The 26,999-nt window shown below is 42.5% G+C and overlaps 2 protein-coding genes across 3 annotated transcripts in view; one reads left to right on the top strand and one right to left on the bottom strand.

Annotated features, from left to right (window-relative positions):
- WDR48 (WD repeat domain 48) overlaps window positions 1-7,772 on the bottom strand; it is a 30,438-nt gene extending 22,666 nt beyond the window's left edge. The window contains exon 1 of the mRNA XM_081931734.1: window positions 7,528-7,772. Coding sequence (XP_081787860.1) covers window positions 7,528-7,575 — 48 coding nt within the window. The 5' untranslated portion in view covers window positions 7,576-7,772. The remainder of the gene's footprint in view (window positions 1-7,527) is intronic.
- Window positions 7,773-12,113: 4,341 nt separating this feature from the next.
- LOC309381054 (sodium channel protein type 5 subunit alpha-like) overlaps window positions 12,114-26,999 on the top strand; it is a 49,601-nt gene continuing 34,715 nt past the window's right edge. The window contains exons 1-8 of one of the 2 annotated variants that reach the window (XM_081931449.1): window positions 12,114-13,047; window positions 16,232-16,507; window positions 17,901-18,021; window positions 20,687-20,774; window positions 21,312-21,440; window positions 22,449-22,540; window positions 23,156-23,356; window positions 24,983-25,046. In XM_081931449.1, the coding sequence (XP_081787575.1) occupies window positions 16,241-16,507; window positions 17,901-18,021; window positions 20,687-20,774; window positions 21,312-21,440; window positions 22,449-22,540; window positions 23,156-23,356; window positions 24,983-25,046 (962 nt within the window). In that variant the 5' untranslated portion in view covers window positions 12,114-13,047; window positions 16,232-16,240. Of the gene's footprint in view, window positions 13,048-16,231; window positions 16,508-17,900; window positions 18,022-18,421; window positions 20,775-21,311; window positions 21,441-22,448; window positions 22,541-23,155; window positions 23,357-24,982; window positions 25,047-26,999 lie in introns of those variants that run through there. The other variant, XM_081931450.1, reaches the window with a different exon arrangement.

Here is a 26,999-nt window from a genome sequence, read left to right as displayed (position 1 = left end):
GGCTGAGGGGAAATGCCACAAGGGAGGGTGTTTGAAAAAGGGTGAGAGGCTGCCAGAATGTAGTTGGTCAAGGGAGCCGTGGACTCAAGAAAGTTGAAACCCTTTGGCTTAGGAAGGTTTTTTTCTGTTGTTGCTAGGGTCAGACAAACCAGTACAGTAGATGCTGATCTACCTTATTGTCACCCTTGGCGTACAACAACAGTGATAATTAGACTAAGACACACCTTTAGAACAGCTTATAAAAAGCAGATTGATAAGTGGAATCTTATGCACCTTTATTCAGAAGATTCACCCAGTTCAACAGTTCTTACATCCAACTTAAAGCATAGAGGATTACAACTCGGAAGGTTGTAACCCTTCAATGAACCTTCTTCACTGAAGGTTTTTAAGCAGAGGTTGGATGGTCATCTGTCATGGATACTTTAGTTGAGATTCCTACATTGCAAGAGGTTGCATTAGATGACACTTAGGTCCCTTCCATCTTTGCAATTCTATGAGTCTGTGACAATTCCACTTACAAAAGCTAGCCCATTGTTTTCCACAAGAAACTAAGCATTCATATGTTAGGTCTACAACTTGAATGCTAAATGTACTACTTACAAATATTAGGAATAATCAACCCCCAAAACTGAGTCAAGAGCACTAATTTCAGCCCAATGACAGAATGATTTCAAGCATCAAAAGATGCTCGTGTGTTTTCCCCTCTGGAAAATTATATGATTTATCACTTTTGTGCAGTAAAAACAGCTTACCTCTGCAGGAGTTAGATTTCAAAGGATGATTTGGCATTTTGCAAGCAGATGGTACTGATACATATAATGTGTCGTTCACACAAAGTTGTACACTAAGTTTTGCAATTCATATGCCTGAAGTATTCCATACCAGTACAGTGGTGCCTCGCAAGACGAAATTAATTCGTTCCGCAAGTCTCTTCGTCTTGCGGTTTTTTCGTCTTGCGATGCACGGTTTCCCATAGGAATGCATTGAAAATCAATTAATGCGTTCCTAGGGAAACCGCCTTCAGACCAGGTCCGGGGACAGTCTGTCCCCGGACCTCTTCTGAAGGCTGGGGGGCGCGGGCTTCGCAGCAGCGCTACGAAGCCCGGCGGCTGGGGCAGGTGTTCCCGCCCCCCCCCTGCTTCGGAGCAGCGTTCCGAAGCGGGGTGGCTGGGGCAGGTGTTCCCGCCCCCCGCCCGGCTTCGCAGCAGCGCTACGAAGCCCGGCGGCTGGGGCAGGTGTTCCCGCCCCCCCACCCCGCTTCGGAGCAGCGTTCCGAAGCGGGGTGGCTGGGGCAGGTGTTCCCGCCCCCCGCCCGGCTTCGCAGCAGCGCTACGAAGCCCGGCGGCTGGGGCAGGTGTTCCCGCCCCCCCACCCCGCTTCGGAGCAGCGTTCCGAAGCGGGGTGGCTGGGGCAGGTGTTCCCGCCCCCCGCCCGGCTTCGCAGCAGCGCTACGAAGCCCAGCGGCTGGGGCAGGTGTCCGGGATCTCTTTTGAAGCAAGCGGCTGCGGAGAGACGCGATCTCCCCGCAGCCGCTTGCTTCAAAAGAGGTCCGGGATCTCTTTTGAAGCAAGCGGCTGCGGAGAGACGCGATCTCCCCGCAGCCGCTTGCTTCAAAAGAGGTCCGGGATCTCTTTTGAAGCAAGCGGCTGCGGAGAGACGCGATCTCCCCGCAGCCGCTTGCTTCAAAAGAGGTCCGGGATCTCTTTTGAAGCAAGCGGCTGCGGAGAGAAGCGATCTCCCCGCAGCCGCTTGCTTCAAAAGAGGTCCGGGGGCAGCGGGAAGAGCTGCCCCCGGACCTCTTTTGAAGCAAGGGGCGGTGGGGAGAAGCGATCTCCCCGCCGCCCCTTGCTTCAAAAGAGAAGACCCGCTGTCCCCGGGGCAAGCTTCGTTTTGCGAAGCAAGCCCATAGGGAAATTCGTCTTGCGAGGCAACTCGAAAACGAAAAAACCTTTCGTTTTGCGAGTTTTTCGTCTCGCGAGGCGTTCGTCTTGCGGGGTACCACTGTATATAAAACAGATTACAGTGGTAACTCGGGTTAAGAACTTAATTCGTTCTGGAGGTCCGTTCTCAACCTGAGGTACCACTTTACCTAATGGGGCATCCCGCTGCCGCTATCGCGCGATGTCTGTTCTCATCCTGAAGCAAAGTTTCTGGGTTAGCAGAGTCTGTAACCTGAAGCGTCTGTAACCCAAGGTACCACTGTATTGTTATCCAGGATTAAGAATTGCAAACTCTACTCCGTTTACCTTCCCACCGGAGCGGTACCTATTTATCTACTAGCACTTTGACGTGCTTTTGAACTGCTAGGTTGGCAGGAGAGGGACTGAGCAATGGGAGCTCACCCCGTCGCAGGGATTCGAACTGCCAACCTTCTGATTGGCAAGTCCTAGGTTCTGTGGTTTAACTCACAGCGCCACCCGCGTCCCACAAGTACTGTTAATTCTGAAAGGAAACAGTTTGGGAATATAAGTAGCAGCAAGAATGACCATGCTATGCAACTGCAACTGCAACACTAGGTCTACTGTGTGGGTGCAATGATAATCTCATGCAATTTGAGAGAGGTTGAAGTCTCAACACAACTGCCTATTCCCCCTCTAATGACTGGGAGATGCCTTCTTCATGGAAGGTCATGTGTACTGCTGCAGGGAAGGAAAACCTGCCCCCATCAGCCTATTTTCTACTGTACTTTGTTTGCTTCTATTTGTAATTTAAATTGTTGTTAACGACTCTGAGATAACTTATAATGATACAGATTGTTTAATTTTCCTCTCTCCTTGCCACCTAAAAATATGAGAGAAAGGGAGTGTCAGAAAGAGGGGAAAAAAATGAATGCCACAACCTCTATTAGCTCCACCCTGACCAGCATGCAGCCTTTGACAGATTAGTTACTTTTGAAGCAATATGGTATGGCACATGAAAGGCTCCTCACCCCTGCTCTCTAGGTTTACCTGTCTCAAAGCTGAGAAACTTCAAAATAAAAAGGATCATGGGTCATTAGGCAGGTCCTCACAAGCATCGGTTTGCTTTGATCACAACATTTGGAGTAGTTGAAGATATGTGCCCTTTTGGTCTGTATGCTACCATTATTTAATTCCTATTTTATTTAGACAGGAGCGCCTGGCGTGCTCTGGTCCATGGGGTCATGAAGAGTCGAACACAACTAAACAACAACAACATTTTATTTATTACTACATTTATTTTCCACCTTTCCTCCAAGGAGCTCAAGGTGATGTAGATGCTTCCCCCCCCCCTCCTCATTCTGTTTTCACAATATCCTTGTGACATAGGTTGGGCTGAGAGAGGGTGACCCGGGCAGCTTTAAGGCCAAGCATGGATTTCAACCTTGTCTTCCAGCTCCTAGTCCAACACTCTAACCATATGGGCTCTTATTGAAGGAAATGCAAATGATCTAAATCTTAACCATTTCACGCAATTTCCAAAATCTAAAATTTGCTGATGGATTTAGCAATTATGTTTTATAGTTACAATTACTACTATAATGGTGTATTCCATAATAGGGAAAGAAGCCATTAAGCCCCATTTACTTCAGCGTAAGTGTCTGAGAATTGTAGCAAATTGCTGCTGCTGAGAATATGCATCAGTAATGTGCAATTTTCTTATTATTGAGACCTTACGTCACCTGCTCATTTAAGGATTATGAGAAAGATATTTTAAATACATTCCTGTATTATCTAAAGCTTTGGTTAGTAATCAGGTCTGCCAGAGTGCTACAAAAAAACAGCTACAGTAAGACTGAAGACTCCAAATGCCACACTACTACTTCAATTTCTCTAGCATGTGTAGATGGTTCTGGAGAGAGGCAAGATTTTATTTCATTTGTGCTGTGGTAAAGACAAGGAAGGAAGCAGTAGGAATATCTCCTGCAATTTTTCATAGGAATGCAAACTTTGACAACACAATGCAAGAAGAAATTTTAAAGAATTTCACTATGTTGTTTAAAAATATTAATAAAAAATATGTTAAGTACTTCAAAAGCAGAATACAGTCCAAAGTGTGTCCACAGCTGGTTAAAGACAACAAAGGAGTTAAAGATCTGCTGAAATAGAAGAAGGAGATTGCAGAGAAGCCAAATGATTTGCATCTGTATTCATAGCTGAACGTATAGGGCAGATACCTATGCCTGATTTGACGTTCTTAGAGAGTTTAAAGAACTGGGATGAATTGAAGTGACAATTATTGAACTCTAGGCTTTATCAACAAATAAAAAAGTAAGATATCATTGAGTTCATCTGAGAGTTCTTAAAGAGCTGAAATGTAAAACTGCTGATCTTTTAACAAAAATATGCAACCTGTCCCTAAGCTGGTTTCAGTGCCTGATCACTGGAAAATGGCTAACATAACTACTTTTAAAGCTGTTTTTATAAATGCTGTAAGCCGCCCAGAGTGGCTGGGGCATGGTATGTACAATTCAGGAGCTGAACTTATAGAGGTAGAAACAATGCAGAAAAGGGCAACCAAAATGCTACAGCAACTCCATTATAATTAATGAATGTAATACTTATATGCCAAAATGGCTTTGAAGTGGTTTACAACCATCAAATCAATGCATTATTAAAATATACAGTGCTAGTAAAACACCCTTAATTAAAATAAATAATAAAACAGTTTAGAAACATAATTAAAACATTTAAAAAACAGTTAAAACAATAAATTCACAATTAAATTCAGGGAAATGCTTGGCTAAACAGGTGCGTTTTCAGGAGCTGGTAGAATGTCAACAATGATGGTGCCTCTTGTATTTCAGCAGCATGGGCATTCCACAAACACAGTTGCTATCAGTGAAAATGCCCATCTCTGTGTTACCACCAGCCAATGATAATCGGGTCATGGCAAAACTAACTGGGCTCCATTAGCTGATCTCCTTATTTGCAACCTCTCATGACTCAGGTTTAATGGAAAAGCAGAGCTGACATCAACATACTGATGACACTGTGACCCAAACCTCCTGATGACTGCTCCCAATGGCTTCATAGGGATGTTAAAAATCTTTGGGAGAAGAGGTTACAATGCTGAGACGAGTTTTGGATTTAGAAAAAAAGATAGAGGTTTATAAATAATTCACTCTTCCCTTCCTGTCATAACACTAGAACCAGGATGGCTCAGGACCGCAATACCTCAAGGACTGCCTCTTCCCATATGAACCTACCCAGTCCCTGAGGTCATCTTCTGAGGCCCTCCTTCATGTGCCTCCTCCTCAAGAGGTCTGGAGGGTAGCAACACGAGAACGGGCCTTCTCTGCAGTGGCTCCCTGTCTATGGAATGCTCTCCCCAGAGAAGTTCGCCTGGCGCCTTCATTATATACCTTTAGGCACCAGGCAAAAATGTTCCTTTTTAACCAGGCATTTGGTTGATCTGATTTACATCCTACGGCCATTTTAAATGTGTGTGTGTGTGTTTTGGGGGGGTTATTGGGTTATTGCTTTTGGTTATATTTTATATGTTGCTGTCTTGTGAACCGCCTTGAGAGATCCAGGTATAAGGCAGTGTATAAGTGAATGAATAATAATAATAATAATAGAAGCAGAGGTCATCCCATAAAGCTGAATGGTGAGAGATTAAGGATGGGCAAAGGGAAGTACTTCTTGATACAACACATAGTCATACTATGGAATTTGCTGCTACAATATGTGGCGATGGAAATTAACTTGGACTGCTTTAAAAGGTAAGAGGCAAAGGATCACCATCCTTCTATATCAAGGCACTTCAGTTTCTAAAAACTCATTGTCATATAGGCAACTGGATTCCATATTGTGATGTCACTGTGTTGCTGGAAGGATGATGGATAACTGAGCCAGTCATGGCCAACTGTTATCAGCTATTGTGCTGCATGGCAGTAAGGATTTGAACCCAGTTCTCCCTGATCCTAGCCCATTACCATTACACCACACGGGTCTGCTACATAAACTTTTCAATAAACTGAGCCATAATGAGGAAATAATTGACAGATATGAACAGAGATAAGTTGAGGGTGTCTGTGGAGAACCCCCCCCCCAACTCAAATTGTTAGTTTAGATATGGGATACATTATCGTCACAGAAACATTGTTTAAAAATCTTTTAACCCCCTTGTGGGGCTTAAAAATCTATTCTCACAAAAAAATTATTTTTCCTCTATTCCAAACTCCTAGAATAAAAGCAACTCAGAAGAGTGGAAAGATAAACCATGGAAACTGATCATTGTCAGCAATTTCTATGTACATAACCATGTTCTTGAGCCTCTTTGTGAACAACATTCAGAATTCAACAAGCAAAGTTCCCCTTACATGACAAGTCTAGCCAGAGCAGATCAACAAGGCCCACATTAGCCAGTCTCTGTTTCCATCTGCTACAGAGGTGTCTGGAACCTAGACTATTATCCCCAACACATATACTTAGAAAGCTGCCTAGTAATAATCACATTATTTGTACATTTAATTTGGTATTGTCCAATCTGACTGGATTTCAAACAGGAGTCTTCCCAGGTCGCACCTGGAGACAGTGAGAACTGAACACAGAATCTTTTGCATGTACACCAGATGCTCTACCACTACTGAGCAACAGTCTTTTCGCCAAGCTACAACTGAAGCTACATTTCCCCTCTGTGCAGATTTTAATTGTAAGTCATCTCTGAGGAACCAATCTTGGCCAAAAAGTACAGTGAGAACAGACACACACATAAACACTACTCAAAAGGAGATAGCAGACATTAGTGGTAGAATTCCAAACTGTAGCCTCAAACTGTCAGCAGTAAAGATCACACTTTTTCAATGCTCTCACAATTAAAGCACTACCTTCATGTAATGTTTAATTAACATTTAACTTTCACCTCTACTCCAAGGAGCCCTGGGACATGTACATGGTCCGACTCACCCCCACTTTATGTCACAACAACCCTGTGAGGCAGGTTCGACAGGGACACAAGTGACTGACCCAAAGCCACCCAGTGCCCAAGTAAAGATCTGACCTTGGATCGTCCCAGCACTAGCTACTACACCCACACGGGCCCTAAACCTATTCGCTACGGTGTGTGGAGGAGGTGTTTGGGCTTTGGTGTTTTTAACACCGGGGGCGCAGGTGGCGGAAACCGCGCGCTGAAATACTAACACCCACAGGCAGAGCCCCGAAGCGGAAAAAGCCAAAAGCATCACAATCTCGTTATATCCGACGCGCGGGACAAGACGATGACCACTTCGCAAAGGGGGTCCCTAAAGCAGCTTCTTCCGATCTCTCCCGCCGTTAAAGCGTCAGCAGCTGAGGATGGGGAGGAGGAAGCCAGGGTCTTGCGGCAATTTCTCTAGCTCCCAGAATATCTTTCCCAAGCTGAGGCCGCTCCGCCCTTCATCCCTCCCCCACCCGGCTTCTTCCCGCGCTTCCTCCAACCCGTCCCCTTCCTCATCCCGGCCCCCGCCTTTATCGCCGCTTCCCCCGGCCTTTCTCCCTCCAGCGAGGCCGAGGGGCCCCCGCGCTCTCCTCCTCCGCCCTTCGGCCAAGCCTCCCCCTCCAACCGGCACCGCTTCACTCCCTTCACCTGCACTTTCCGCCGCCCCGCCGTGTTCTGTCGGTGATGAGCCGCCATCTTGCATGTTGACACTCTGTCGTCACGTCCGAGCAGGGGGTGGACAGGGAAAGGAGAGGCTGGAGGCGCTCCGGAAGTCCCGCCTCAGGAGGCTCCTGCTCCTGCTGCAGCCGCACCCCTTTCAAATCTCGGGCAGCGGGGCGAGTCACAGGAGTGGAAGGGACGAAGGACGTTAGTGGAAGGGGCGTGGCTTGCGCGGTTGCCATGGCAGCCGTTATTGTGAGGGATGTCTGGGAACCGGGCGAGGAAGGAGGGGTACTTGGTCTCGCGAGATTTGCGGGGGCTGGTCTAATCAGTAGGGAGAGAAGGTGACAGTTGGAAACGTTGCTCGCGCTGCTCTTTCTCTCTGCCCCACCCCCACCGAGATGATAAAAGGGCGCGAGGTTCGGCTGTGTGGTACCTCAGTCAGAGCTCGGCTTTCCCGGGCTTTGTCATGTTTGCCCATATCACATTCCGTTCCTCGTTGCCCACACGTTATGGTTATTCACCTGTACGTTGCTGGGTGCATTGATTCACCTCAGAACGCTTATATATTTATTTTGATGTATTAATCGCCCAGCCCCATGGCTCGGTGGGCGATACAAGCGCCCCTAACAATAAAGTTAAATTGAACTTATCGAAGTTCCCTCACCATTTCATTACTTGAGTACCCAAAGGTCAGCACAAAGTCACCATAAAATATCCCCCCAAGATTATTGCCCTTTGCTGGCTGCATTATCATTATGGCAGCAATTATTAAGTCACTTTTTACAGTGAAAAGGCTGTGTATGCATTAACGGTTAGAAACAGCTAGCTCGTTCTTTTTCCTCAGATTAGATTGAAGCTGGTTTAGAGAGGAATGCACCAAAACAGTAGTTCAGAGAAACCACAAGATAGATATAGAACATGGCTAATTGTACACTGCTTCGCAAACCAGCCATGAAAGTTACAGATAGGTAGCCGTGTTGGTCTGCCATAGTCAAAACAAAAAAAATTCCTTCCAGTAGCACCTTAAAGACCAACTAAGTTAGTTCTTGGTATGAGCTTTCGTGTGCATGCACACTTCTTCAGATACACTGAAACAGAAGTTACCAGACCCTTCTATATAGTGAGAAGGTGGGGAGGGGTATTACTCAGAAGGGTGGTGGGAATGGGTGATTGGCAGATAGCTGTGATGAGCCTGTTGACGACTCTTAACGACTGCAATAGGTCTTACAGGAAAAAGCAAGGGGTGAAAAGGTGAAAAATGGCTTTGTCATGTATAATGAGATAAGAATCCAAGGTCTTTGTTCAGACCAGGTGTCTCCATGGTTTTAAGTTTGGTGATAAGTTGCATTTCAGCAGCTTCTCTTTCCAGTCTATTTCTGAAATTCCTTTGTAGTAAAACAGCTACTTTGAGATCTTGTATAGAATGTACAGCTATGAAAGTGTTCTGGATCCATTTTGCCGACTTGAAAGAAATAAAATACAGCAGTTTAAAATTGGGGCGCAGGGGTAGAAGAACCATGACAATGCAAAATACATAAAATGATCATCCAGCAGCACTTTAAGAAGGACCAAGTCGTTCCCACCACACTAAATGATGAGCAACACCATAAGAGGCAACGTTGATTAACCAAAGGCCAAAGCAAATATAGGTCTTAGCCTGGCGTCCAAAAACTGACAAATATGGCGCCAGGCATGTCTTCCTGGAAAGAGCATTCAACAAGTGGAGTAGCCACAGAAAATGCCACCTTCCATACATCCCTCAGGTGGGGCATGCAGAGAAGGGCCTCTGATGAAAACTGCAGGGTCAGGGTTTGTTCATGGGGTGGGAGAGGCAGTTCTTGAAATATTGCGGTCCTGTGTATGGTGTATCAAGAAGCAGTATGATGTATCAAGAGGGAGGCAGTCTTGTGGCATCTTTAAGACTAAGGGGTTGCCAACATAATGCCCACAAGGTCCCCTTCCTTCAACAAAGTGCAGCTTATCAGAAGCACTGTGTTGTAGCCAAGACAATTGGTTGCAAGTGTGTGCTTGGTTGTCGGATACCCACAATGGTTTCTCCAATCTGCAAGTGGGCTCCGGAAGATTGCCCACCCCAGTTACTTGTGGTATAAGCTTTCACGAACCTTCCAGATGCATAGTTGAGTTATTATAAAAGTTAAGGTATTATAATAGGGTGGCTGGGTGGGATTGCAAGAGAGAAATGAAATATGCATAGTGCAGAGTGATCATTACATTAGAATCAGTGGCCATTCACAAAACAGTTGTTACTGACAACACAGACATTCTGGTATTGGAAAGCTAATTGACACATTCAAAGAAAAATATATTTATACTGATTCAAGCAATCGGAGGTAGAATTGGATCACTTGGTGAACTTGTTGGAAGCCACGCAGAGTGGCTGGGGAAACCCAGCCAGATGGGCGGGGTACAAATAATATATTATTATTATTATTATTATTATTATTATTATTATTATTATTATTAGCAGTTTCACACTGCATGCACTCTTTGAGGTTTCTTTGGGAATGGTCACTCATCCCTAGTGTCCCGGGAGAATGAAATGCAATTTCTGATTTTATTTGTGTAAAGGACTCAACTGTTTTTGCCATGCAGAATGCGGAAAGGCATTACTGGGTGATTATGGCATATTTCACAATGGAAGAGGAGCAGCAGGATAAATCCCTGATTTGGATGACACCATTAGGTCTCTACAGCCACAGCACGCATTGCAACCTTCTAACAGTTTGACTTCATCCCCAAAGGCGTACTCCTCCATTGTCTCCCAAGACAGATGGATATCAACAATTAGATCCTGTAACAGTGTTGCCAAGAGATAGGCCGGACACAGCTTAGTAGAAGGAGGTTTTGCATACAATGAATTGCTAATGAAAAGGCCTCTTGCACCCTACCTCACCCCATTTAATCCTGCATAGAGACCACAAAAAGGGCTTATCTACTGATTTTAAGGCATCTGCTGATCTTACGGCATGGGCAAGAAGGCATAGTTGCACCTTGCTCACTAGAAAGAGCAAGCAAATTAAACTTCTGCTGTGGCACAAAAATAGGTTAATCGTTAACATATTCTCTTTGGTAATCATTGTTTATAATACCCCATAGTTAGTTTTTTTGAATAGTCATATTTGCATTTCTGTAGCATGGCCATGATTAATTTGATGTTTAGAATATTAGCCATGGTCTGAATGGGCACAAAGAGATGGCAAGGATTATTGTGTTGTGCAAATTTCCCCATTTATTAAGTGCATAGTTGTCCATTTAAAAGACCAAAGAATACTTTAATGCATATTTGTCTTAAAATACAGCCTTAATGTGTACTTGCCTTAAAAGCTGTTCGCATCCTGTTATTCTCTAAACAGGCATTTAAAATATACACCATCTTGCATCTTTGTATGGTACAATGGAAGGAAACAGGAACCACTTTTTATGCTGAAACATACTTTATCAATTAAAGTGTAGATAAGAGTCAGAGTATATCATCAGCTTATCCGGGAAATCTTTATTACTAACTTCTGTGGCCGTAAATGCCAGCAAACATTTGTGAGCATTGTAGGGGGGAACAACAGCTGTGTATGAAAAGCTGTGTTCTCTATTCCCAACATGTTTAGGAACAAACTCTAGGAATGTGGTATTTACCATTTCTGTCTGTATAATTTTTTTATTAATATTTTGAAGTCAAATTAGTAGACAAGATTATGACTAAAATAATAACATGCAACAGTGTAAACTTTTAAATCACCAATATATATATGTGTGTGTGTGTTCGTTCTCTTTTCCCCATCTAGGTTCTCCAGATGTTTTGGCCTACAACTCCCATGATCCCTAGCTAGCAGGACCAGTGGTCAGGGATGATGGGAATTGTAGTCTCAAAACATCTGGAGGGCTGAGGTTGAGGAAGCCTGTTCTAGGCCATGGGAAACCAAGCAGACAATTTAGTTAGGTCTGTTGCCTGCTTGTAGGAGAAAAGGAGAAATCAAGGGGATTGTTCTAAGAGAGTCTTTCAAAAAACCCTACCCACTTTCTGTTGTTTTTTCTTTTATATTTACCCCATGATACTTACTTCTGAGTAGCTAATATTTGACTGCATTAGCAACAAATAGCAAAGTACAGTGGTACCTCAGGTTAAGTACTTAATTCGTTCCGGAGGTCCGTACTTAACCTGAAACTGTTCTTAACCTGAAGCACCACTTTAGCTAATGGGGCCTCCTGCTGCTGCCGCGCCGCAATAGTACGATTTTTGTTCTCATCCTGAAACAAAGTTCTTAACCCAAGGTCTATTTCTGGGTTAGCGGAGTCTGTAACCTGAAGCGTATGTAACCTGAGGTACCACTGTATCAGGGAATCATAGTCTGCTAAGAACAAAAATAAAATAACAAAGTATAAACAGAACTATAGCCTGTAATTTTATTTTGGTTTTCAAAGACATTATGTTGGGCTACTGTGCTTGCTGAATGACCAGAAAAAGTGTTCTAGCTTGCCCCTTTCCCTAGCAGGGGTTTATACACAAAATCAGCAGGTCCATATTTTCATGTTATGGAGCTAAAAACAAGTCCTATTCAAGGGCTGGAGGTTATTCAATAAGACGAGAGTTGGGTCATTCAATATCCATATAACAAATGATGTGTTTATTTTTTGGTAATTTCCTTAACAATTATATATATTGCAACCTTGCATTCTAATCCATGGTCTCAGTGGAATTTACATTTCGGTATGTGTGTATAGGATTGTGCAATTAGTCTGTACAGTGCTGTTAATTGACAGTTGAATTGCAGTGTACCAAGCCCAATGTAAGAAGAAAGGCTCTATAGACACTTATGGGTATCTCCTGCCATGCATTCAGAACCACACTTACAAATGAGGAAAGGTCCTGCTCAGCTCTTTAAATCTCATCCTGCTACCTTCCTTCTATAGCATACAGATTAATCCCTATATACATCAAAGAGATCTTTTAAAGCAAGAAAAGAAATATTCTATTAATATCAAAGTAGTTGGAATGGCACTGAAAATTAACGTTACGTAATAGAAAATATTGGCTCTCTAAGTACATATTTAAGAGACTGCAAGACAGATTGTTACCTAATTGCTCTTTTCCCTTGGTTCTGGTGAGCAAAACCTTTTTGTGTCATTAGCTTCACAGTGTTTCAACAGATGAAATAACTTGTGCCTTTTAGAAGTTGATAATGTAGAATTACTACCATCTCCATTTACTTCCTCATATTATTTTGTTTCCTGTATAATCTCTTGGGATCCAATTTATTTATCTCAAGCCAGAAAGCATGCTCCTCCTCCTTGACATTCCCATTCCATCACAAGTCTGTACAAATTACAGTTTCAGCTTAAGAGAAAGCAAGGAAGAAATTTCTAAAGAATAATGTGGAATCTGACAAAGTAAGGTGAACTGTTTGCTATTTTGGAAAAAGATCAGCTTGGGGGAAAGTCTGTTATATTCTATTGAGATGAAGTGAATCTGATGCTGTTACACAGAAAAATGTAAGTAATCTTCTTGGCAATGAGAATGAACTGGAAAATGTGAGAAAATTACAGGAAACTGTTGAAAATGTCTTTTTTTTATTTCATAAAAGTATGGTTATTTGTATCTGATAGGAATGCTGCTATTATTTTTTTTAAGTTCTTGCTTATGAAGAATTATGTAGAATTCTGAGAAGGCAGTGTGAAGTTACTAATTCAATGTATGCCTTACAGGCATGGCACATAAATTTTGTGGTCAGGAATAAAACACCTGGGAAACATGCAATTGACTGTTCTGGTTGCATTGTTTGTGAAGGGTTTAGAGTTGTGCTAAATTGTACAGATTTACTAGATTCTTACAGTAAGAAAGAGATGTGTTATTACTGTCCACCTGCTCTTGAGCACATATCCTTTTCCACCCCACCCCTATAGCTGGCAAAACACCCTGGCTTTCTTATGTTCAGCTGTAAACTCTAGGATTAAAGCTGAATCTATTGTATTAGTGGAGTACTAATGCATCTCTCTGCAAGCTATCTTTTTCAAATTCATTGCAAAAACATTTATTCTTGGTTTTTACTTGAAATTCTTTTATGTTTTGGGACTCAGCTTTTTGTTTAGAAGCCTCTCTAAGAATCAGTGGCTGAAGCACATCCATTCTGTTGTGTTTTTTAATGCATTTACTCTGAAGTATATTATTCCTTCCCCTATTTCTGAGTTGCCCCTTGATATGCATCTGAGGAGCAAAAGATAAGGAAGAAATCAAACCAGTTGGCTTGTAAGTGAAGATACCCGCATGCCATTTCAAATAGAAAGGTGGCATGTCAACTCACAAGTGTGTTTTACATTTGCATGGGCGCCATGCTCCAACTTGCTGTTTTGAGTATTCATTATCAGTCTTGGTTTTCTGAAGTATCATTTAATTGTTTCACCTGAAAAAGTATTTTTAGTTTACAGTAGGGTGGTCCAACACATGACCTGGGGGCCACATGCAGCCCTTGAGGCCGTTTTTGGTGGCCCTCAGCAACCTTGAGGACTTCTTAAAATGGTTTGATTAGCTGCCCTTTTTTGTTGTTGCTGTGAGGAGCACATGAAAACAAGCAGCAAAGGCATTTGTAATGTCTCCCTCAACCCAGTGGCAGAGGAAGGGGGTGGGGAGGCGGACCGCTCCAGGTGCCAGCCGGGGGGGTGACATCGCCACAGGCGGGCACCTCCCCCATGGGACACTCGCACAGATGGGCACTGCCCTATTGGGACGATGCTCACACGGACGGGCGCCTCCCCCTTGGGACGCTGGCTCAGGCGGGCACTGCCCCATTAGGACAACGCTCGCACGGGTAGACGCCTACAATAGGATGCTCGGGTGGGCAGGTGCCTCCCCCTTGGGATGCTCACACGTGCAACGCCCCCATGTGTGGCGTGCCACTCCCCTGTGTGTGACTTGTCACAACTCATGTGCGACGTGGCACGCCCCTGTCGCCCCGCGTACCAAAGCCCTTTTCTCCACAAATACCTCAACCTCTGGGAGACAAAACGTGCTATCCCTCCCTGCCTCTAACATTCCCTGGGGCTGCTCTGTGTATATATAAAAGGTAAAGGGACCCCTGACCATTAGGTCCAGTCGTGGCCAACTCTGGGGTTATGGCGCTCATCTCACTTTATTGGCCGAGGGAGCCGGCGTACAGCTTCGTTTACCTTCCCGCCAGAGCAGTACCTATTTATCTACTTGCACTTGACATGCTTTAGAACTGCTAGGTTGGCAGGAGCTGGGACCGAGCAACGGGAGCTCACCCCGTCATGGGGATTCGAACCGCCGACCTTCCGATCGGCAAGTCCTAGGCTCTGTGGTTTAACCCACAGCGCCACCCACGTCCCTCTGTGTATATATAGGCAGCAACAAAATAATCATTGCAATAATAATGTATTAATGCAAGAGAGGTATTGCCCCCCACTGGTATTGGACAACTGGATATCTCCACGTATATATTTAAGGCTACAGCCCTGTACAGTATGAATTTACCTGGGAGTAAGTCTCAGTGAACTTAACAACATTTTCTTATGAGTAGGCACATATAAGGCTTGCACATTCCGACCTGAGCAGGGCTTAATCCCAGGTCAGCAGGCACGGAGTTGTAATCCTGTTTTACAGATCGCAGCCTAGCAACCCAATTTAGTGCAAACATACTAGGGAGTAGGTTTAGCAGTGCTTACCTTTAAATATATTTATTGCTTATACATTATTATTTATTAACTATATTGTGAAAACTTTAATTAACAATATGGAAATTTAATTCAGTATGTGGCCTGCCAGGTTCTGTGACAAAGTACTTTTGTGCCTCACGTGGTCAGAGAGGTTGAACCACCTTAGTTTACAGTAAGGTTTCTTACCAGATAATGTGTGCCACTAATTCTAGCGTCAAATTACGTATAAGACTGGCAACCACATATTCTTCATTAGTTATCTGCCTTGTTTGCATGTAAAATGGTGGTGAGGCCTGATTTTAGCCTATAATGGTAGGTGCAACATTTTTTCTATGGAAATTTTCTACTACTATATTTCTTCACAAAAAAGTGTTTTTAACTCTGCTGGGGGTTCTCTCCCTCTGGGAGAGACGTACCCAGCTGATACGTTTGTTAATTACCCACACGTGTGTCAGATCTATTTTTCACCTTCACATACAAGTCTGTTTCAAAAATCTGTACAGTACAGTATTGTAAGAAGTTTGGGCTTTCCTAGAAATTCATGAAGGGTTCCTCAATAATACTAATGGCAATATAACCTACAAGATAGCTTTGCCCACTGCTGTTGGTTTTCTGTGTAATGTACAGTTTCATTCTCCATCCACAAAAAAATGTTTTGAGTCTTTTAAGCTAGGAGTTGATCTAGCTAAGTCATATTCAGAGTAGGCACTTTTACATAAATGGACTTGTTACTAAAGTTCTGAATTGGCCTAATTCAGACAGCTTTAGTTATTATATAACTATGCATGTGAAATGGGAACAGATTGGAAAAAAGTGGTATATACATTTTAGAATTAAATAATTTGCACCACTCTAATGTATTGTGGGGTCCATTAAATATTGTTTATCATGTGTGCAGTTTTGCTGATACCATGGTATCAACTAACCCTCCCAAATCTTCTGTTATTATGGGACTTTTACTATCTGTGTTATTCCTTTTGTAATCAGAATATTTGTTTGTTCCCAGTGCAAGAAGATGCCAAATTTTTCTTTTTCAACGGCTAGTAATTTCCTTCGGTTTACTCCTGAGACCTTGGATCAAATTAAAAAGAGAATTGCTGAGAAGAAAGCAAAGCGTGCCAAGGCCACAGAGGAGGGCAATAGTCAAGAGCAAGAAGAAAATATTCAACCACAGCTTGATCTGAAAGTTTTTAAAAAGCTACCTATTCTATATGGAAAACCCCCTCCTTGGCTCATTGGAGAACCACTGGAAGATGTTGACCCCTATTACAAGGATCGTGAGGTGATACAGTTTCTTTAAAGTAAATTGTAAGAATTTTTGTTACATGAAATGTTTTTGTAAACCAAAAACAAAAATGCTACAGTTTCTTCTTGTGTAGCAGTCAAAGCAGAAATTACAAATGAATTTCAGAACACGTCTGAAAACATTAATTAATTAAATAAATATAATCAAATCTTTAAGCATAGTATCTGGCATTTAATTAAAAAGTCTATTCTTTGTTAACATTGCTATAAATCCAGTTACAGATAGGTAGCTGTGTTGGTCTGCCATAGTCAAAACAAAAAAAATTCCTTCCAGTAGCACCTTAAAGACCAACTAAGTTAGTTCTTGGTATGAGCTTTCTGAAGAAGTGTGCATGCACACGAAAGCTCATACCAAGAACTAACTTAGTTGGTCTTTAAGGTGCTACTGGAAGGAATTTTTTTTGTATTGCTATAAATGTTCATGCACATCTTGGACAGAATACTCATTTAAATGGTACCACGTGCACATTAAAGCAGATCTATGGACAGGAGCCTAAATGTTCAGTGTTAATTTTTCAGATAACAAGCTGTAGAAATGTGTACAGTTATGAACATTTAACTTTTAATTTTTATGGCACTTACATGCACTTCATTATGTTCAACATTACAACCTGTAGACCCAGGCAAAATATATTTTTCAGTGAACATGCTATGAATAAGCATACACAAGATCACAGTCAGAATGATTTGTTGTGCATTTGAGATAAACTTCATACGAAATAATCTCTGCTGAAGTACTACATTTGTATTAATTCATCAAATTAAGATTTTATGGAGGCCATAAAATCAGTGTCTTTGTCATTGTGATAATGCAGCATATTCGTCTTATGCTGGATGAGATGTATCACCTTATTTCATTTGTAGCCGTGGCTGCTGTTTTCGTTTGCTATCAGCAAGCAGAAGTATATTTAGCCCACTGGTCTCTTAATAAGCATAGAGGTAGGATCATTCCATAACTTAAGCAAATGAATAAAACAGCAGAGCAACATCAACTTCCAAACTCCCATTATTTATTTTGCAAATGAATTCCATGGCACAGCTCTGATCTGAATCAGCGGCTGGTGATTTATTTCATTGCAAAAAGCAGCAAACTGAGATCAAAGCACTGATCTGCACCATCCTTGTGTGTTTGGCCTTCAGTGAATGGCTACCACTACCCAGTCTTTTATGTAGCTCCTTGTCATAATGCTGGGTCTCCTGAGTGATGCATAAATAGAATGAGTTGTACTTCTGTGTTTGTCTACTTTCATCTGCAGTCCATATTGTTCTCCCCAGTCAATCTTTATGAAGTTGCAGTGAGTTTATATTTGTAGACAGTAGGTCAATCATGAGCATGTTATATTTAAAAAGCATTTCCATCTATTTTACAGACTTTTATGGTGCTATCAGCCAGGAACAGAATCTTTCGGTTTTCTGCCACCAAAGCCTTGTTTTTTTTCAGTCCTTTCCATCCACTGAGAAGACTAGCTGTGAAAATTTTGATACACACATATCCTTCCAATGGGTTTCCTTCATTCTTAATCTCTTATACAGAATCACAGAGAACTGTTAGTTATATATGTATATATGAGCTTTAATATATATTTCTTAGGATTCTGGAGAGTGAAAAGGTGTGTCCCAATAAAATATTATGTGGCGGTTTAGTGAGTGGGTTTTTCTTTATGTTCCATGGTTATCTGTTTGAATTTGAAATAAAGTTTCTTTTAGGTTAGATTAGCTATTGACCATTGAGGTTAACTCCTACTCACTCACCCTCATTTTCTGTAATATTTGACTGGATTCACATGTTTGACTAATCATTTATTCTATTTTTAATATTTTGTTGGAAGCCGCCCAGAGTGTCTGGGGAGACATGGGTGGGGCACAATTTATTTATTTATTTATCTATTTATTTATTTATTTATTTATTATCCTGTGTTCTGCAACTTTGCTATGGTCCACTATTGCAGTTGAAAACAAAATTTCAACTGTGTTACTAAGAAGAAAGAGTATAATTTATTATTTAGACCTACAGAAGATTAGATGAAATGTAGGCTAGGCCAGAGCCCCTTGCAATTCGCAGTGACAGATATAACCAGCTGGTGCTCAGCAGGTTGAAGATATTCGTGTCCTTTCTGTGCTTGAACACATGGCTTATAATTATCTGTTTTGTTTAGATACCTATTTGGACTGCCTGTATTAATTTATATGTTTAAATCAGGATTGATGGAATATTATTATTCTTAATGTCACCTGACAATGTTTATTATTATTATTTGCTTTTCTCTTTTTTCTATTATACTCACAAATTAAAAATTGAAATAAAAAAAGAAAATGAGATGGTGCAAATGCACCTTTAGGAAAACTGACCATCAGCCATTCTCCTGTGGTGAGTCCACAGTGAGAGCCACTTGTTTTGCTGGCCCTGTATATTAAGATCCCTTGTCTTGCAGTCATGTTTCATAAAGGTAAAGGTAGAGGGACCCCTGACCATTAGGTCCAGTCGTGGCCAACTCTGGGGTTGCTGCGCTCATCTCGCTTTATTGGCCGAGGGAGCCGGCGTACAGCTTCTGGGTCATGTGGCCAGCATGACTAAGCTGCTTCTGGTGAACCAGAGGAGCGCACGGAAATGCCGTTTACCTTCCTGCTGGAGCGGTACCTATTTATCTACTTGCACTTTGGTGTGCTTTCGAACTGCTAGGTTGGCAGGAGCGGGGACAGAGCAACGGGAGCTCACCCTGTCGCGGGGATTCGAACCACCAACCTTCTGATCGGCAAGCCTTAGGAAATGTGGTTTAACCCACAGCGCCACCCGCTTCCCCATAAAGGTAGAGGGACCCCTGACCATTAGGTCCATGTTTCATATTATAGTTAAATGATCAGAGCTAGTGTAACATGATCCCTTCACCTCAAAACATACAACCCCAAATTATAAACAGTACATGCCCCAAGTGTGCAATTGTAGGCTAGAAATTGGGTTGCCTATGTAACTTTGTTCCATATTCCCTTCACTTCACCCAGAAGTTCATACCCATCTTTAATACCTTGGTTTATTCTATACTGGACACACTAGCCCTGTTTTGAAGGTATGAAATGTGCAGGTAAGGAGGGGAGCTCTCCTACATTCAACATCCATACAGGCAGCAGAAGGTCTGAATGTTGTGGGGTTGGGCATATGGTGAGCTGGCCTGATTTGGACTATGACTAAAAGCGGCAACCATTGCCCCACTGGCGTACAAAGGGGGGGCACCATTTGGGGAAAGGGTGCCATCGTGGCCGCCAGCCCAGGATGCGTGCCGCACGCCGCACAACCACGGACATGCGTCACACCCCCGCGGGTGACACGCCACGCCCCCTAAATCTTCTTTTGTACTTTCAAGAGCTCTTGTTTGGGTTAGACATGGATCTTGTTTGTTGTTGTTTAGTCGTTTAGTCGTGTCCGACTCTTTGTGACCCATGGACCAGAGCACGCCAGGCACTTCTGTCTTCCACTGCCTCCCGCAGTTTGGTCAGACTCATGTTTGTAGCTTCAAGAAGACTGTCCAACCATCTCATCCTCTGTCGTCCCCTTCTCCTTGGGCCCTCCATCTTTCCCAACATCAGGGTCTTTTCCAGGGAGTCTTCTCTTCTCATGAGGTGGCCAAAGTCTTGGAGCCTCAGCTTCAGGATCTGTCCTTCCAGTGAGCACTCAGGGCTAATTTCTTTCAGAATGGATCGGTTTGTTCTTCTTGCAGTCCATGGGACTCTCAAGAGTCTCCTCCAGCACCATAATTCAAAAGCATCAGTTCTTCGGTTACCCAGAGAATAAAGGCAAGACTGTCTACTGTTAAAAGGCTGAAAGGAGATTTCTTCCGATCAACCTCAAGTACTTGAAAATGTGCACGGGAACTACCTTGTATCAGTCCTGATTCTGACTATAGCCTAAGGTTCATAACAGTTACTATGCTGAATAAACAAAAAACAAGGAAAGTTAAACTAAAACAAATGCATTATTTTCAGAGTTTTCCTTTTAATTTAAGAGCATGATAGTAAGCAGCGTTAATTATTTTGGTTACTCATATTTTTCCACAAGTTGTTGAATATTTATTTGTTTGTTTAATTTATATACCACCTTATACCTGGAGGTCTACCCCTTATTTTTCAATGAAACACTATTTCCTTAACACATCATGTACATTATTCATAGCATTCATAACATGTGTGGTTCTCGTTAACTGTATTTTTATGACTTTAAACAAGCCTCCAGAAAATTACCAAATTGCTGAGTAAGTATCACTCCACACTTCATGTACAATCTATGGACTGAATTAGAATCAACCCATTGGAAGGCAGGAATAAACACAGAAGGGATGCCTGCTTGTAATTGGGAAATACTAGAGGTGCACCTGATATTCAAATAGGTGCACTGAGGTCTACTCAGGTCTAACTTGAGTGGGGGTGAGGAAGTGAATTAGCAGGAAAAGAATGCTCATTTGTGCACAAGCCCTAAGTCTCCTATTATACTGTCTTGCTTGGAACTGCAAAAGTAAGGGGAGGGTGAGTCAAACAGCAGCTCATATGTGACTGGTGGGATGTATTTTGCTTTTTGGATCATACAGTGTGCAAGCCTTATCTAGCAGTTGGCTCAGAGATGGAAATAAATAAATATTATAATCGTATAATGAAATCTAACCACACCTTTGCCTACAATGCCATCATAGCACTTCCATTTTCCCTTGGGCTTCATGTGGGAAGTAGCACATGAGTAGCCTTCATTCCCTCCACACTGGTAATGATTTTGTTTCTCTGGTTTTGATTTTCAGGTATATTTTCACAGTTATTTATACAGTTGAATTTGCAGTAAAAATAGTTGCAAGGGGATTTGTTTTGAATGAGTTCACCTATCTTCGAGATCCCTGGAACGTTCTGGATTTATTTGTTTTAATTATGACGTAAGTTGCAGTGTTCCTTCTTTGCAGTTTATAATTTTGCATACAGGAGGAAAACTAGAGCTAGAATTCTGCTAGCTTTGCATGTGAAGATGCTGCTGACCTTGGGAACATTTAAACATATAAGGTGGGAATTGCCTAACAAGTTCCCTTCCTTTCCTCCCCCTTACAACTCTGACGCACCCCAAAATTGGCTCAGGCAATGTGGGGAGAACCCCCAGAACAGTGGGGGAGGGGAAGGAGAGGAGGATAGTTACATCTGGCAACCTGCACTACTTGCATTGACAGGATGTTCAACGTAGGATAATGTTGAATTCCACCCATTGTGGATGTAGTTCGACTTGTTAATCTACTAATTCTAGCTACTATTAGACTTCATGTTGTGCCCTTTGGATGAGGAGTGTTTTGGACCTGTGTCAAATTTTAACTATACGTTGTAGAAATATCTGCACAATTTTGAACAGCTTATGAATCGGCCAATCACTTAAGCTATGTGTGGAGGTTTGTTTCAGTATAAGCTGAATGCTAGTACAGCGTGTGGTGGAATGGAAAGGTGTGTGGCCCTGCCCTCCCTGAGTTTACATACACACAAAATGGGACTTTGTGCATGCAAAGTATCTGCTTTACCACTGAGTGAGTATGGCCCTTTCCCAAAAACAATATACACACATGAAGCTTCTTTATCCTAAATCAGATTATAGGTCTTTCTAACCCATTGCTGCGTGCTCTTGGCAAGCAGTAGCGCTGCTTGACTTTCCTGCTCCTTGAGATTTTTTCCTCCCTGGAAGTGTGGGAAATTGAACCCAGAGCCTTTGGAATACTAATGCTGTGTACTACCCCTTAGTTATAGCCCACATGCCACACTAATAGCCCTTTATATGGGGGAAGGCAGGGATTGGCGGGGGCAGACAAGAATATGTGTCCAGAATACAAACTACAGCTACCAGCAGCATTGTCTTATAAAATGATGAGTCTGTCAATTTTTTTTCTTTCATATTTTGAAATTTTCAGGTACGCAGCTTTGGCTTTGCCTTTTAGTAGCATTTCAGCTATCCGAATTTTCAGGGTTCTGAGAACTTTAAAAGCTGTTTCTGTAATCCCAGGTGAGAGGCTCTTTTTCTTGCTTTGTCTGTTTGTTCAGTTACTAAATTTGTCTTCCACCTTTCACTCAAGGAATTCAAACTAACACAAATAAGAAATAGCTAAAAACAATCTATTATGAAAATTCAATGAAACAGTAAGTCACAAAAGAGAAAAGTTCTGACAACAACACAATTTATAGATTAAGGTTACCAGATTCCCTCTCCCCCCACAATGAATCCAGGGGCACTTTTCAGCTTCAGTAGGAATGACAGGATTTTGTCAGAGGACTGATTTGTAAATACGGGGACTGTCCCTGGGAAACAGGGACGTCTGGCAACCTTATTATAGATCAAAGCTGAACTTTAAATGGTACCAGAAGACTATAGCCTTTAGGGAGCTTGTTCAAATTCTGGTGCAGTTCCAAAAACAAATCAGGAGACAGACACTATCAGAAGGTGAGACACTGTTATGCACTCCCATCTCCCCACCCCTAAAGCACACTGCAATAGTTGGACTTCAGGGCTGCTTTCCAAAGCATAGACCCTAAAGATAATAGCTGAGAAACATAATTCAAAAGGGCTGTAGTTTTTGTCCTCCGATATCAATCTGTATAATATTTACTCTTCTGTTCATAGGACTGAAAGTAATTATAGCTTCACTTCTTCAGTCTGTCAAGAAGCTTGCCAATGTGATGCTGTTGACAGTTTTCTGCTTGGCTGTCTTTGCCCTGGTTGGCCTCCAACTCTTCATGGGCAACTTAAAATATAAATGTGTCCATGCTTCTTACTTGAATAAGAGCATCAGCAAGGAGGAGTCATGCACATTACAGGATTCAGGTAAAAACACCCTCCTTTAAATCTGTAGCAGATTGCTTACATAACCCTGGTACTTTTTGTACTGCCAAAACAGTGTTTTACTTTCGGATCATTCCTAAACTGGCATTTATAAATTAATACAATAGCATCCCACGCACCATATTATTATGTGGTTTTGAAGTTTCATCAAACCATGTTGAGTCAGATTTAGACTTTATATTTTGCTAGCATCTTTATTTGTGTAAGAACTAATAGTAACAATAATAATGCTGTCATATGACTTGAGCTGAATTATGTACGGCACACAGACCAACAGCACAATTCAGCCCAACGCAGACCTGGATTTTTTTTTTTTTTAAAGGGTCTGGAGAGAGAGTCCCAAAGTTGTGGAACCACCACCTAGAAAGCCCTATTCCTAATACCTTCCCAGATAATCTGGGCCTTGCCATTCACTGTTTCCTCAACCAATCCTCCATCTGCATCTTTCTAACTCAGCCAGCCCATGACATAGCAACTTCCAGCTTGATTTCTCTTCTCTTTCTTCCATGTGGGATATAAGGGAGGAGATAGGAATTCACTTATTGAATTAGGTCTGTCCAGCCTTGGCATGAGTAACCTAGCCTTACTGATGACTTCCTCTGAGGAGTCAAGGACCCCAGTGCATCCCATGGTAGTGATTCTGCCTCTTTTGGAGCAATCGTCTTCTGGCAGAAGGAAAGAGAGTTTAAGGAGACATCCTGAGGGGCAGTCAGAATGCTACTGAGATGGATGACATTCTGGTGAGGTGGGGCCTTCTTCTGACTCCCTCCCCAACTGGTGATTGAAGGCAGATCTCTTCCCTCCACTCCACGGAGAGTGAATTTTCTTCTGCTGTCTTTGGGACTGGTGCTCTTTTGGGGGAGCCACCTGGGCTTCAGTGTTGACTTATGTGAAACAATGCAAGCGTAGAGTGTATGCATCAGCCAACATGTCCTTCAGCAAGCAGGCACTGCAGGAGGTGGTTCAACAACAGGGGGGGGGGGGAGAAGGCGACAGGAGAGCCTACTCAGCTGGGCACCCCTAAGAATATGCCATCCATGAATCTCCTTCTCCACTCCAAAAGAATAGAATGTTGGACTTGCATTCATTTTCTGCAGGACATGGAGGAAATCCAATGCTCTCAGTGCTTAGGCGGATGAATTGGGTTAAAATGTAAGTACAGTAGTACGTAGTAAAATGAGGCAAGGAGGGTGTGTTTAGGGGTATGTTCCTTGTTGGTTTTTCTGTTCCTGTTCTATTCTGTTTGCCACTTGCATTGCCATGATTGCATACTGTTGTGGAAACTGGGGTGGTTTACTCTTAGGGTGTCATCAATCTGCATATCTTGCCTAGTGAAGTGAGTGGGAGACACAACCCACATGTGGGTCCCCTCCATCCACTGCAGAAAATGAACTTCTCACAAAAAGTCCAGCATTCTACTCTCTTAATCAGATCAGGAGATACTGCTGCAGGGTCTGATGGACCAATTTCATATGGCTTGGTGGGTCAGACACAGGTTAGCCACCTGACGGAGTTTGTTATTCAGCTGATAACTACATCCATTGTATTATGAGGTAGGAAGAGGCTTTAAATGACTATTACTTTTGCTTCCAAAATGTTTGCTTCCAGAAGTATATCAGAAAAAGAATTCTTCTACTGATGTATTGCTGTGTGGATACACCTCACATCCCAAGTAAGTGTAACTGAGGACCTAACTAGACAAGATGTTAATTGTTAAAGCTATAAACGGCTATATACTTAAAGGAGCGTCTTCACCCCGTCATTCAGCCTGGACACTGAGATATAGCTCCAAGGACCTTCTAGCGGTTCCCTCACTGCAAGAAGTGAGGTTACAGGGAACCAGGCCTTCTTGGTGATGGCAACCACCCTGTGGAACACCCTCCCATCAGATGTCAAGGAGATAAGTAACTATACAACCTTTAGAAGGCATCTGAAGGCAGCCCTGTATAAAGATGTATTTTATGTTTGAAATTTTACTTTGTTTCTGTATATGCTAGAAGCCACCCAGAATAGCTGGGGCAACCCAGTCAGATGGACAGGGTACAAATAATAATAATAATAATAATAATAATAATAATAATAATAATAATAATACAATTAGCAATTAAAACAATTAACATGCTTAGTTTTAAAATTTAAACAGCAGTCATGCATGACTGGGACGTTTAATAATTTCCTTCTATGCTGCAGACCTGATAAAAATCACCCCAACTCTGTTGGTGGAGGAGCATATCTATAGTGGGTTTTCCCTCATTCTGAAAGGCAGAATTTATGCAGTCAGAGACCCCCTAACAGTTCTAGTCCCTGCCTTCATTGGCCTAATAAGAGTAAAAACAAAACTCTACTCCTTACCCCAATTCTTAGCTAGGGAGGAAAGTGTATCAATCATCTCTTTCCCTTCCCTTCAGATTCTGAAATGTCTTCAGGTCAAAAGACATGAGTAAATAAGATCAAGCACAATAAAAGGTCCTTCTGCCTTGAGTGTGCCTTCCCCAGAGGATTCCCTGGCAGGAAGGGGTCAAGAAAACCTCCAATACACTCCACTTAATCAATGTACCTTATTGACCAGTCTCTCCCTTCAATAGTAGATGGATCTGACTTCTGAAAATGTATCAGAAGCAAAGGAAGAGTGGTGCTAAATCAGGCCAAAGATCTATCTAGAAACAGTGTCCAGCATGTCTTTTACAACAGCCAACCCAATGTCTTTGGGAATCATCCTCTCCCGCTGTTGTTCAGAGGCATGCTGCCTCTAATACCTGATGTAGGAGAGCCATCATGACTAGTCGTTTAGTCAGATCATCCACTGGGGAGAAAAAGGAAGAGGAGGAAGTATGTAGGATAAACTTTCCTTGTCACTCTAGTCATATCTAGAAGAGAGTCTCCAAGAATCTAGAACAGGCTTCCTTAACCTTGGCCCTCCAGATGATTTGAGACTACAATTCCCATCATCCATGACCACTGGTCCTGCTGGCTAGGGATCATGGGAGTTGTAGACCAAAAACATCTGGAGGGCCGAGGTTGAGGAAGCCTGATCTAGAAGAACATTTACATGTCACATCTATGAAGTCATCTGGACATTCTTCCTAATATGGTAAAAGTGGGAGAAAGTCTTACACGCCAAAGCAGGTTTCAAGGAACATGTTATCTTTGTACAAGCAAGCATTCACCAGAGACTATCCCCAACCACTCACAGAAAAGCCTCTGACCTTTTCTTGGTCCTCTCAGAATAAGGTGACAGACCACTCAGTTATTACCTACCTTCATCTTTTCCTCAGAGCTGCAACACAACTTAACTCACAATCAGTGCAAAGGTTCCCCTCATGGGATCACCACAAGGTATTCTGGGCTTTAAGTAAAACAACAACAGCTCATTGAGCCACTGAAATAAGTCTCTCAAGGTCACTCCTTATCACAATTACATCTGCCAGATGATTCTTAGAACTAGGGGTACTGTCTATTAAGAAGCAAATCCTTCACTCAGACGCTTCTGCCTCCACCCTTTATAGTTACTGCTCCCACACGGACTTTGTCCTATGCCATTATGCCTTTAATAGCTTTCTCTGAACATGTAAAACTTTTCTGTAGCAGGGGAACAAAATTATAACTTATTACAGGGGCCAGTAAA

The sequence above is a fragment of the Podarcis melisellensis genome (assembly GCF_964234715.1).
Source record: "Podarcis melisellensis genome assembly, chromosome: 12".
Taxonomy (NCBI): Eukaryota; Metazoa; Chordata; class Lepidosauria; order Squamata; family Lacertidae; genus Podarcis; species Podarcis melisellensis.
This window is presented reverse-complemented; position numbering and strand designations above follow the sequence as displayed.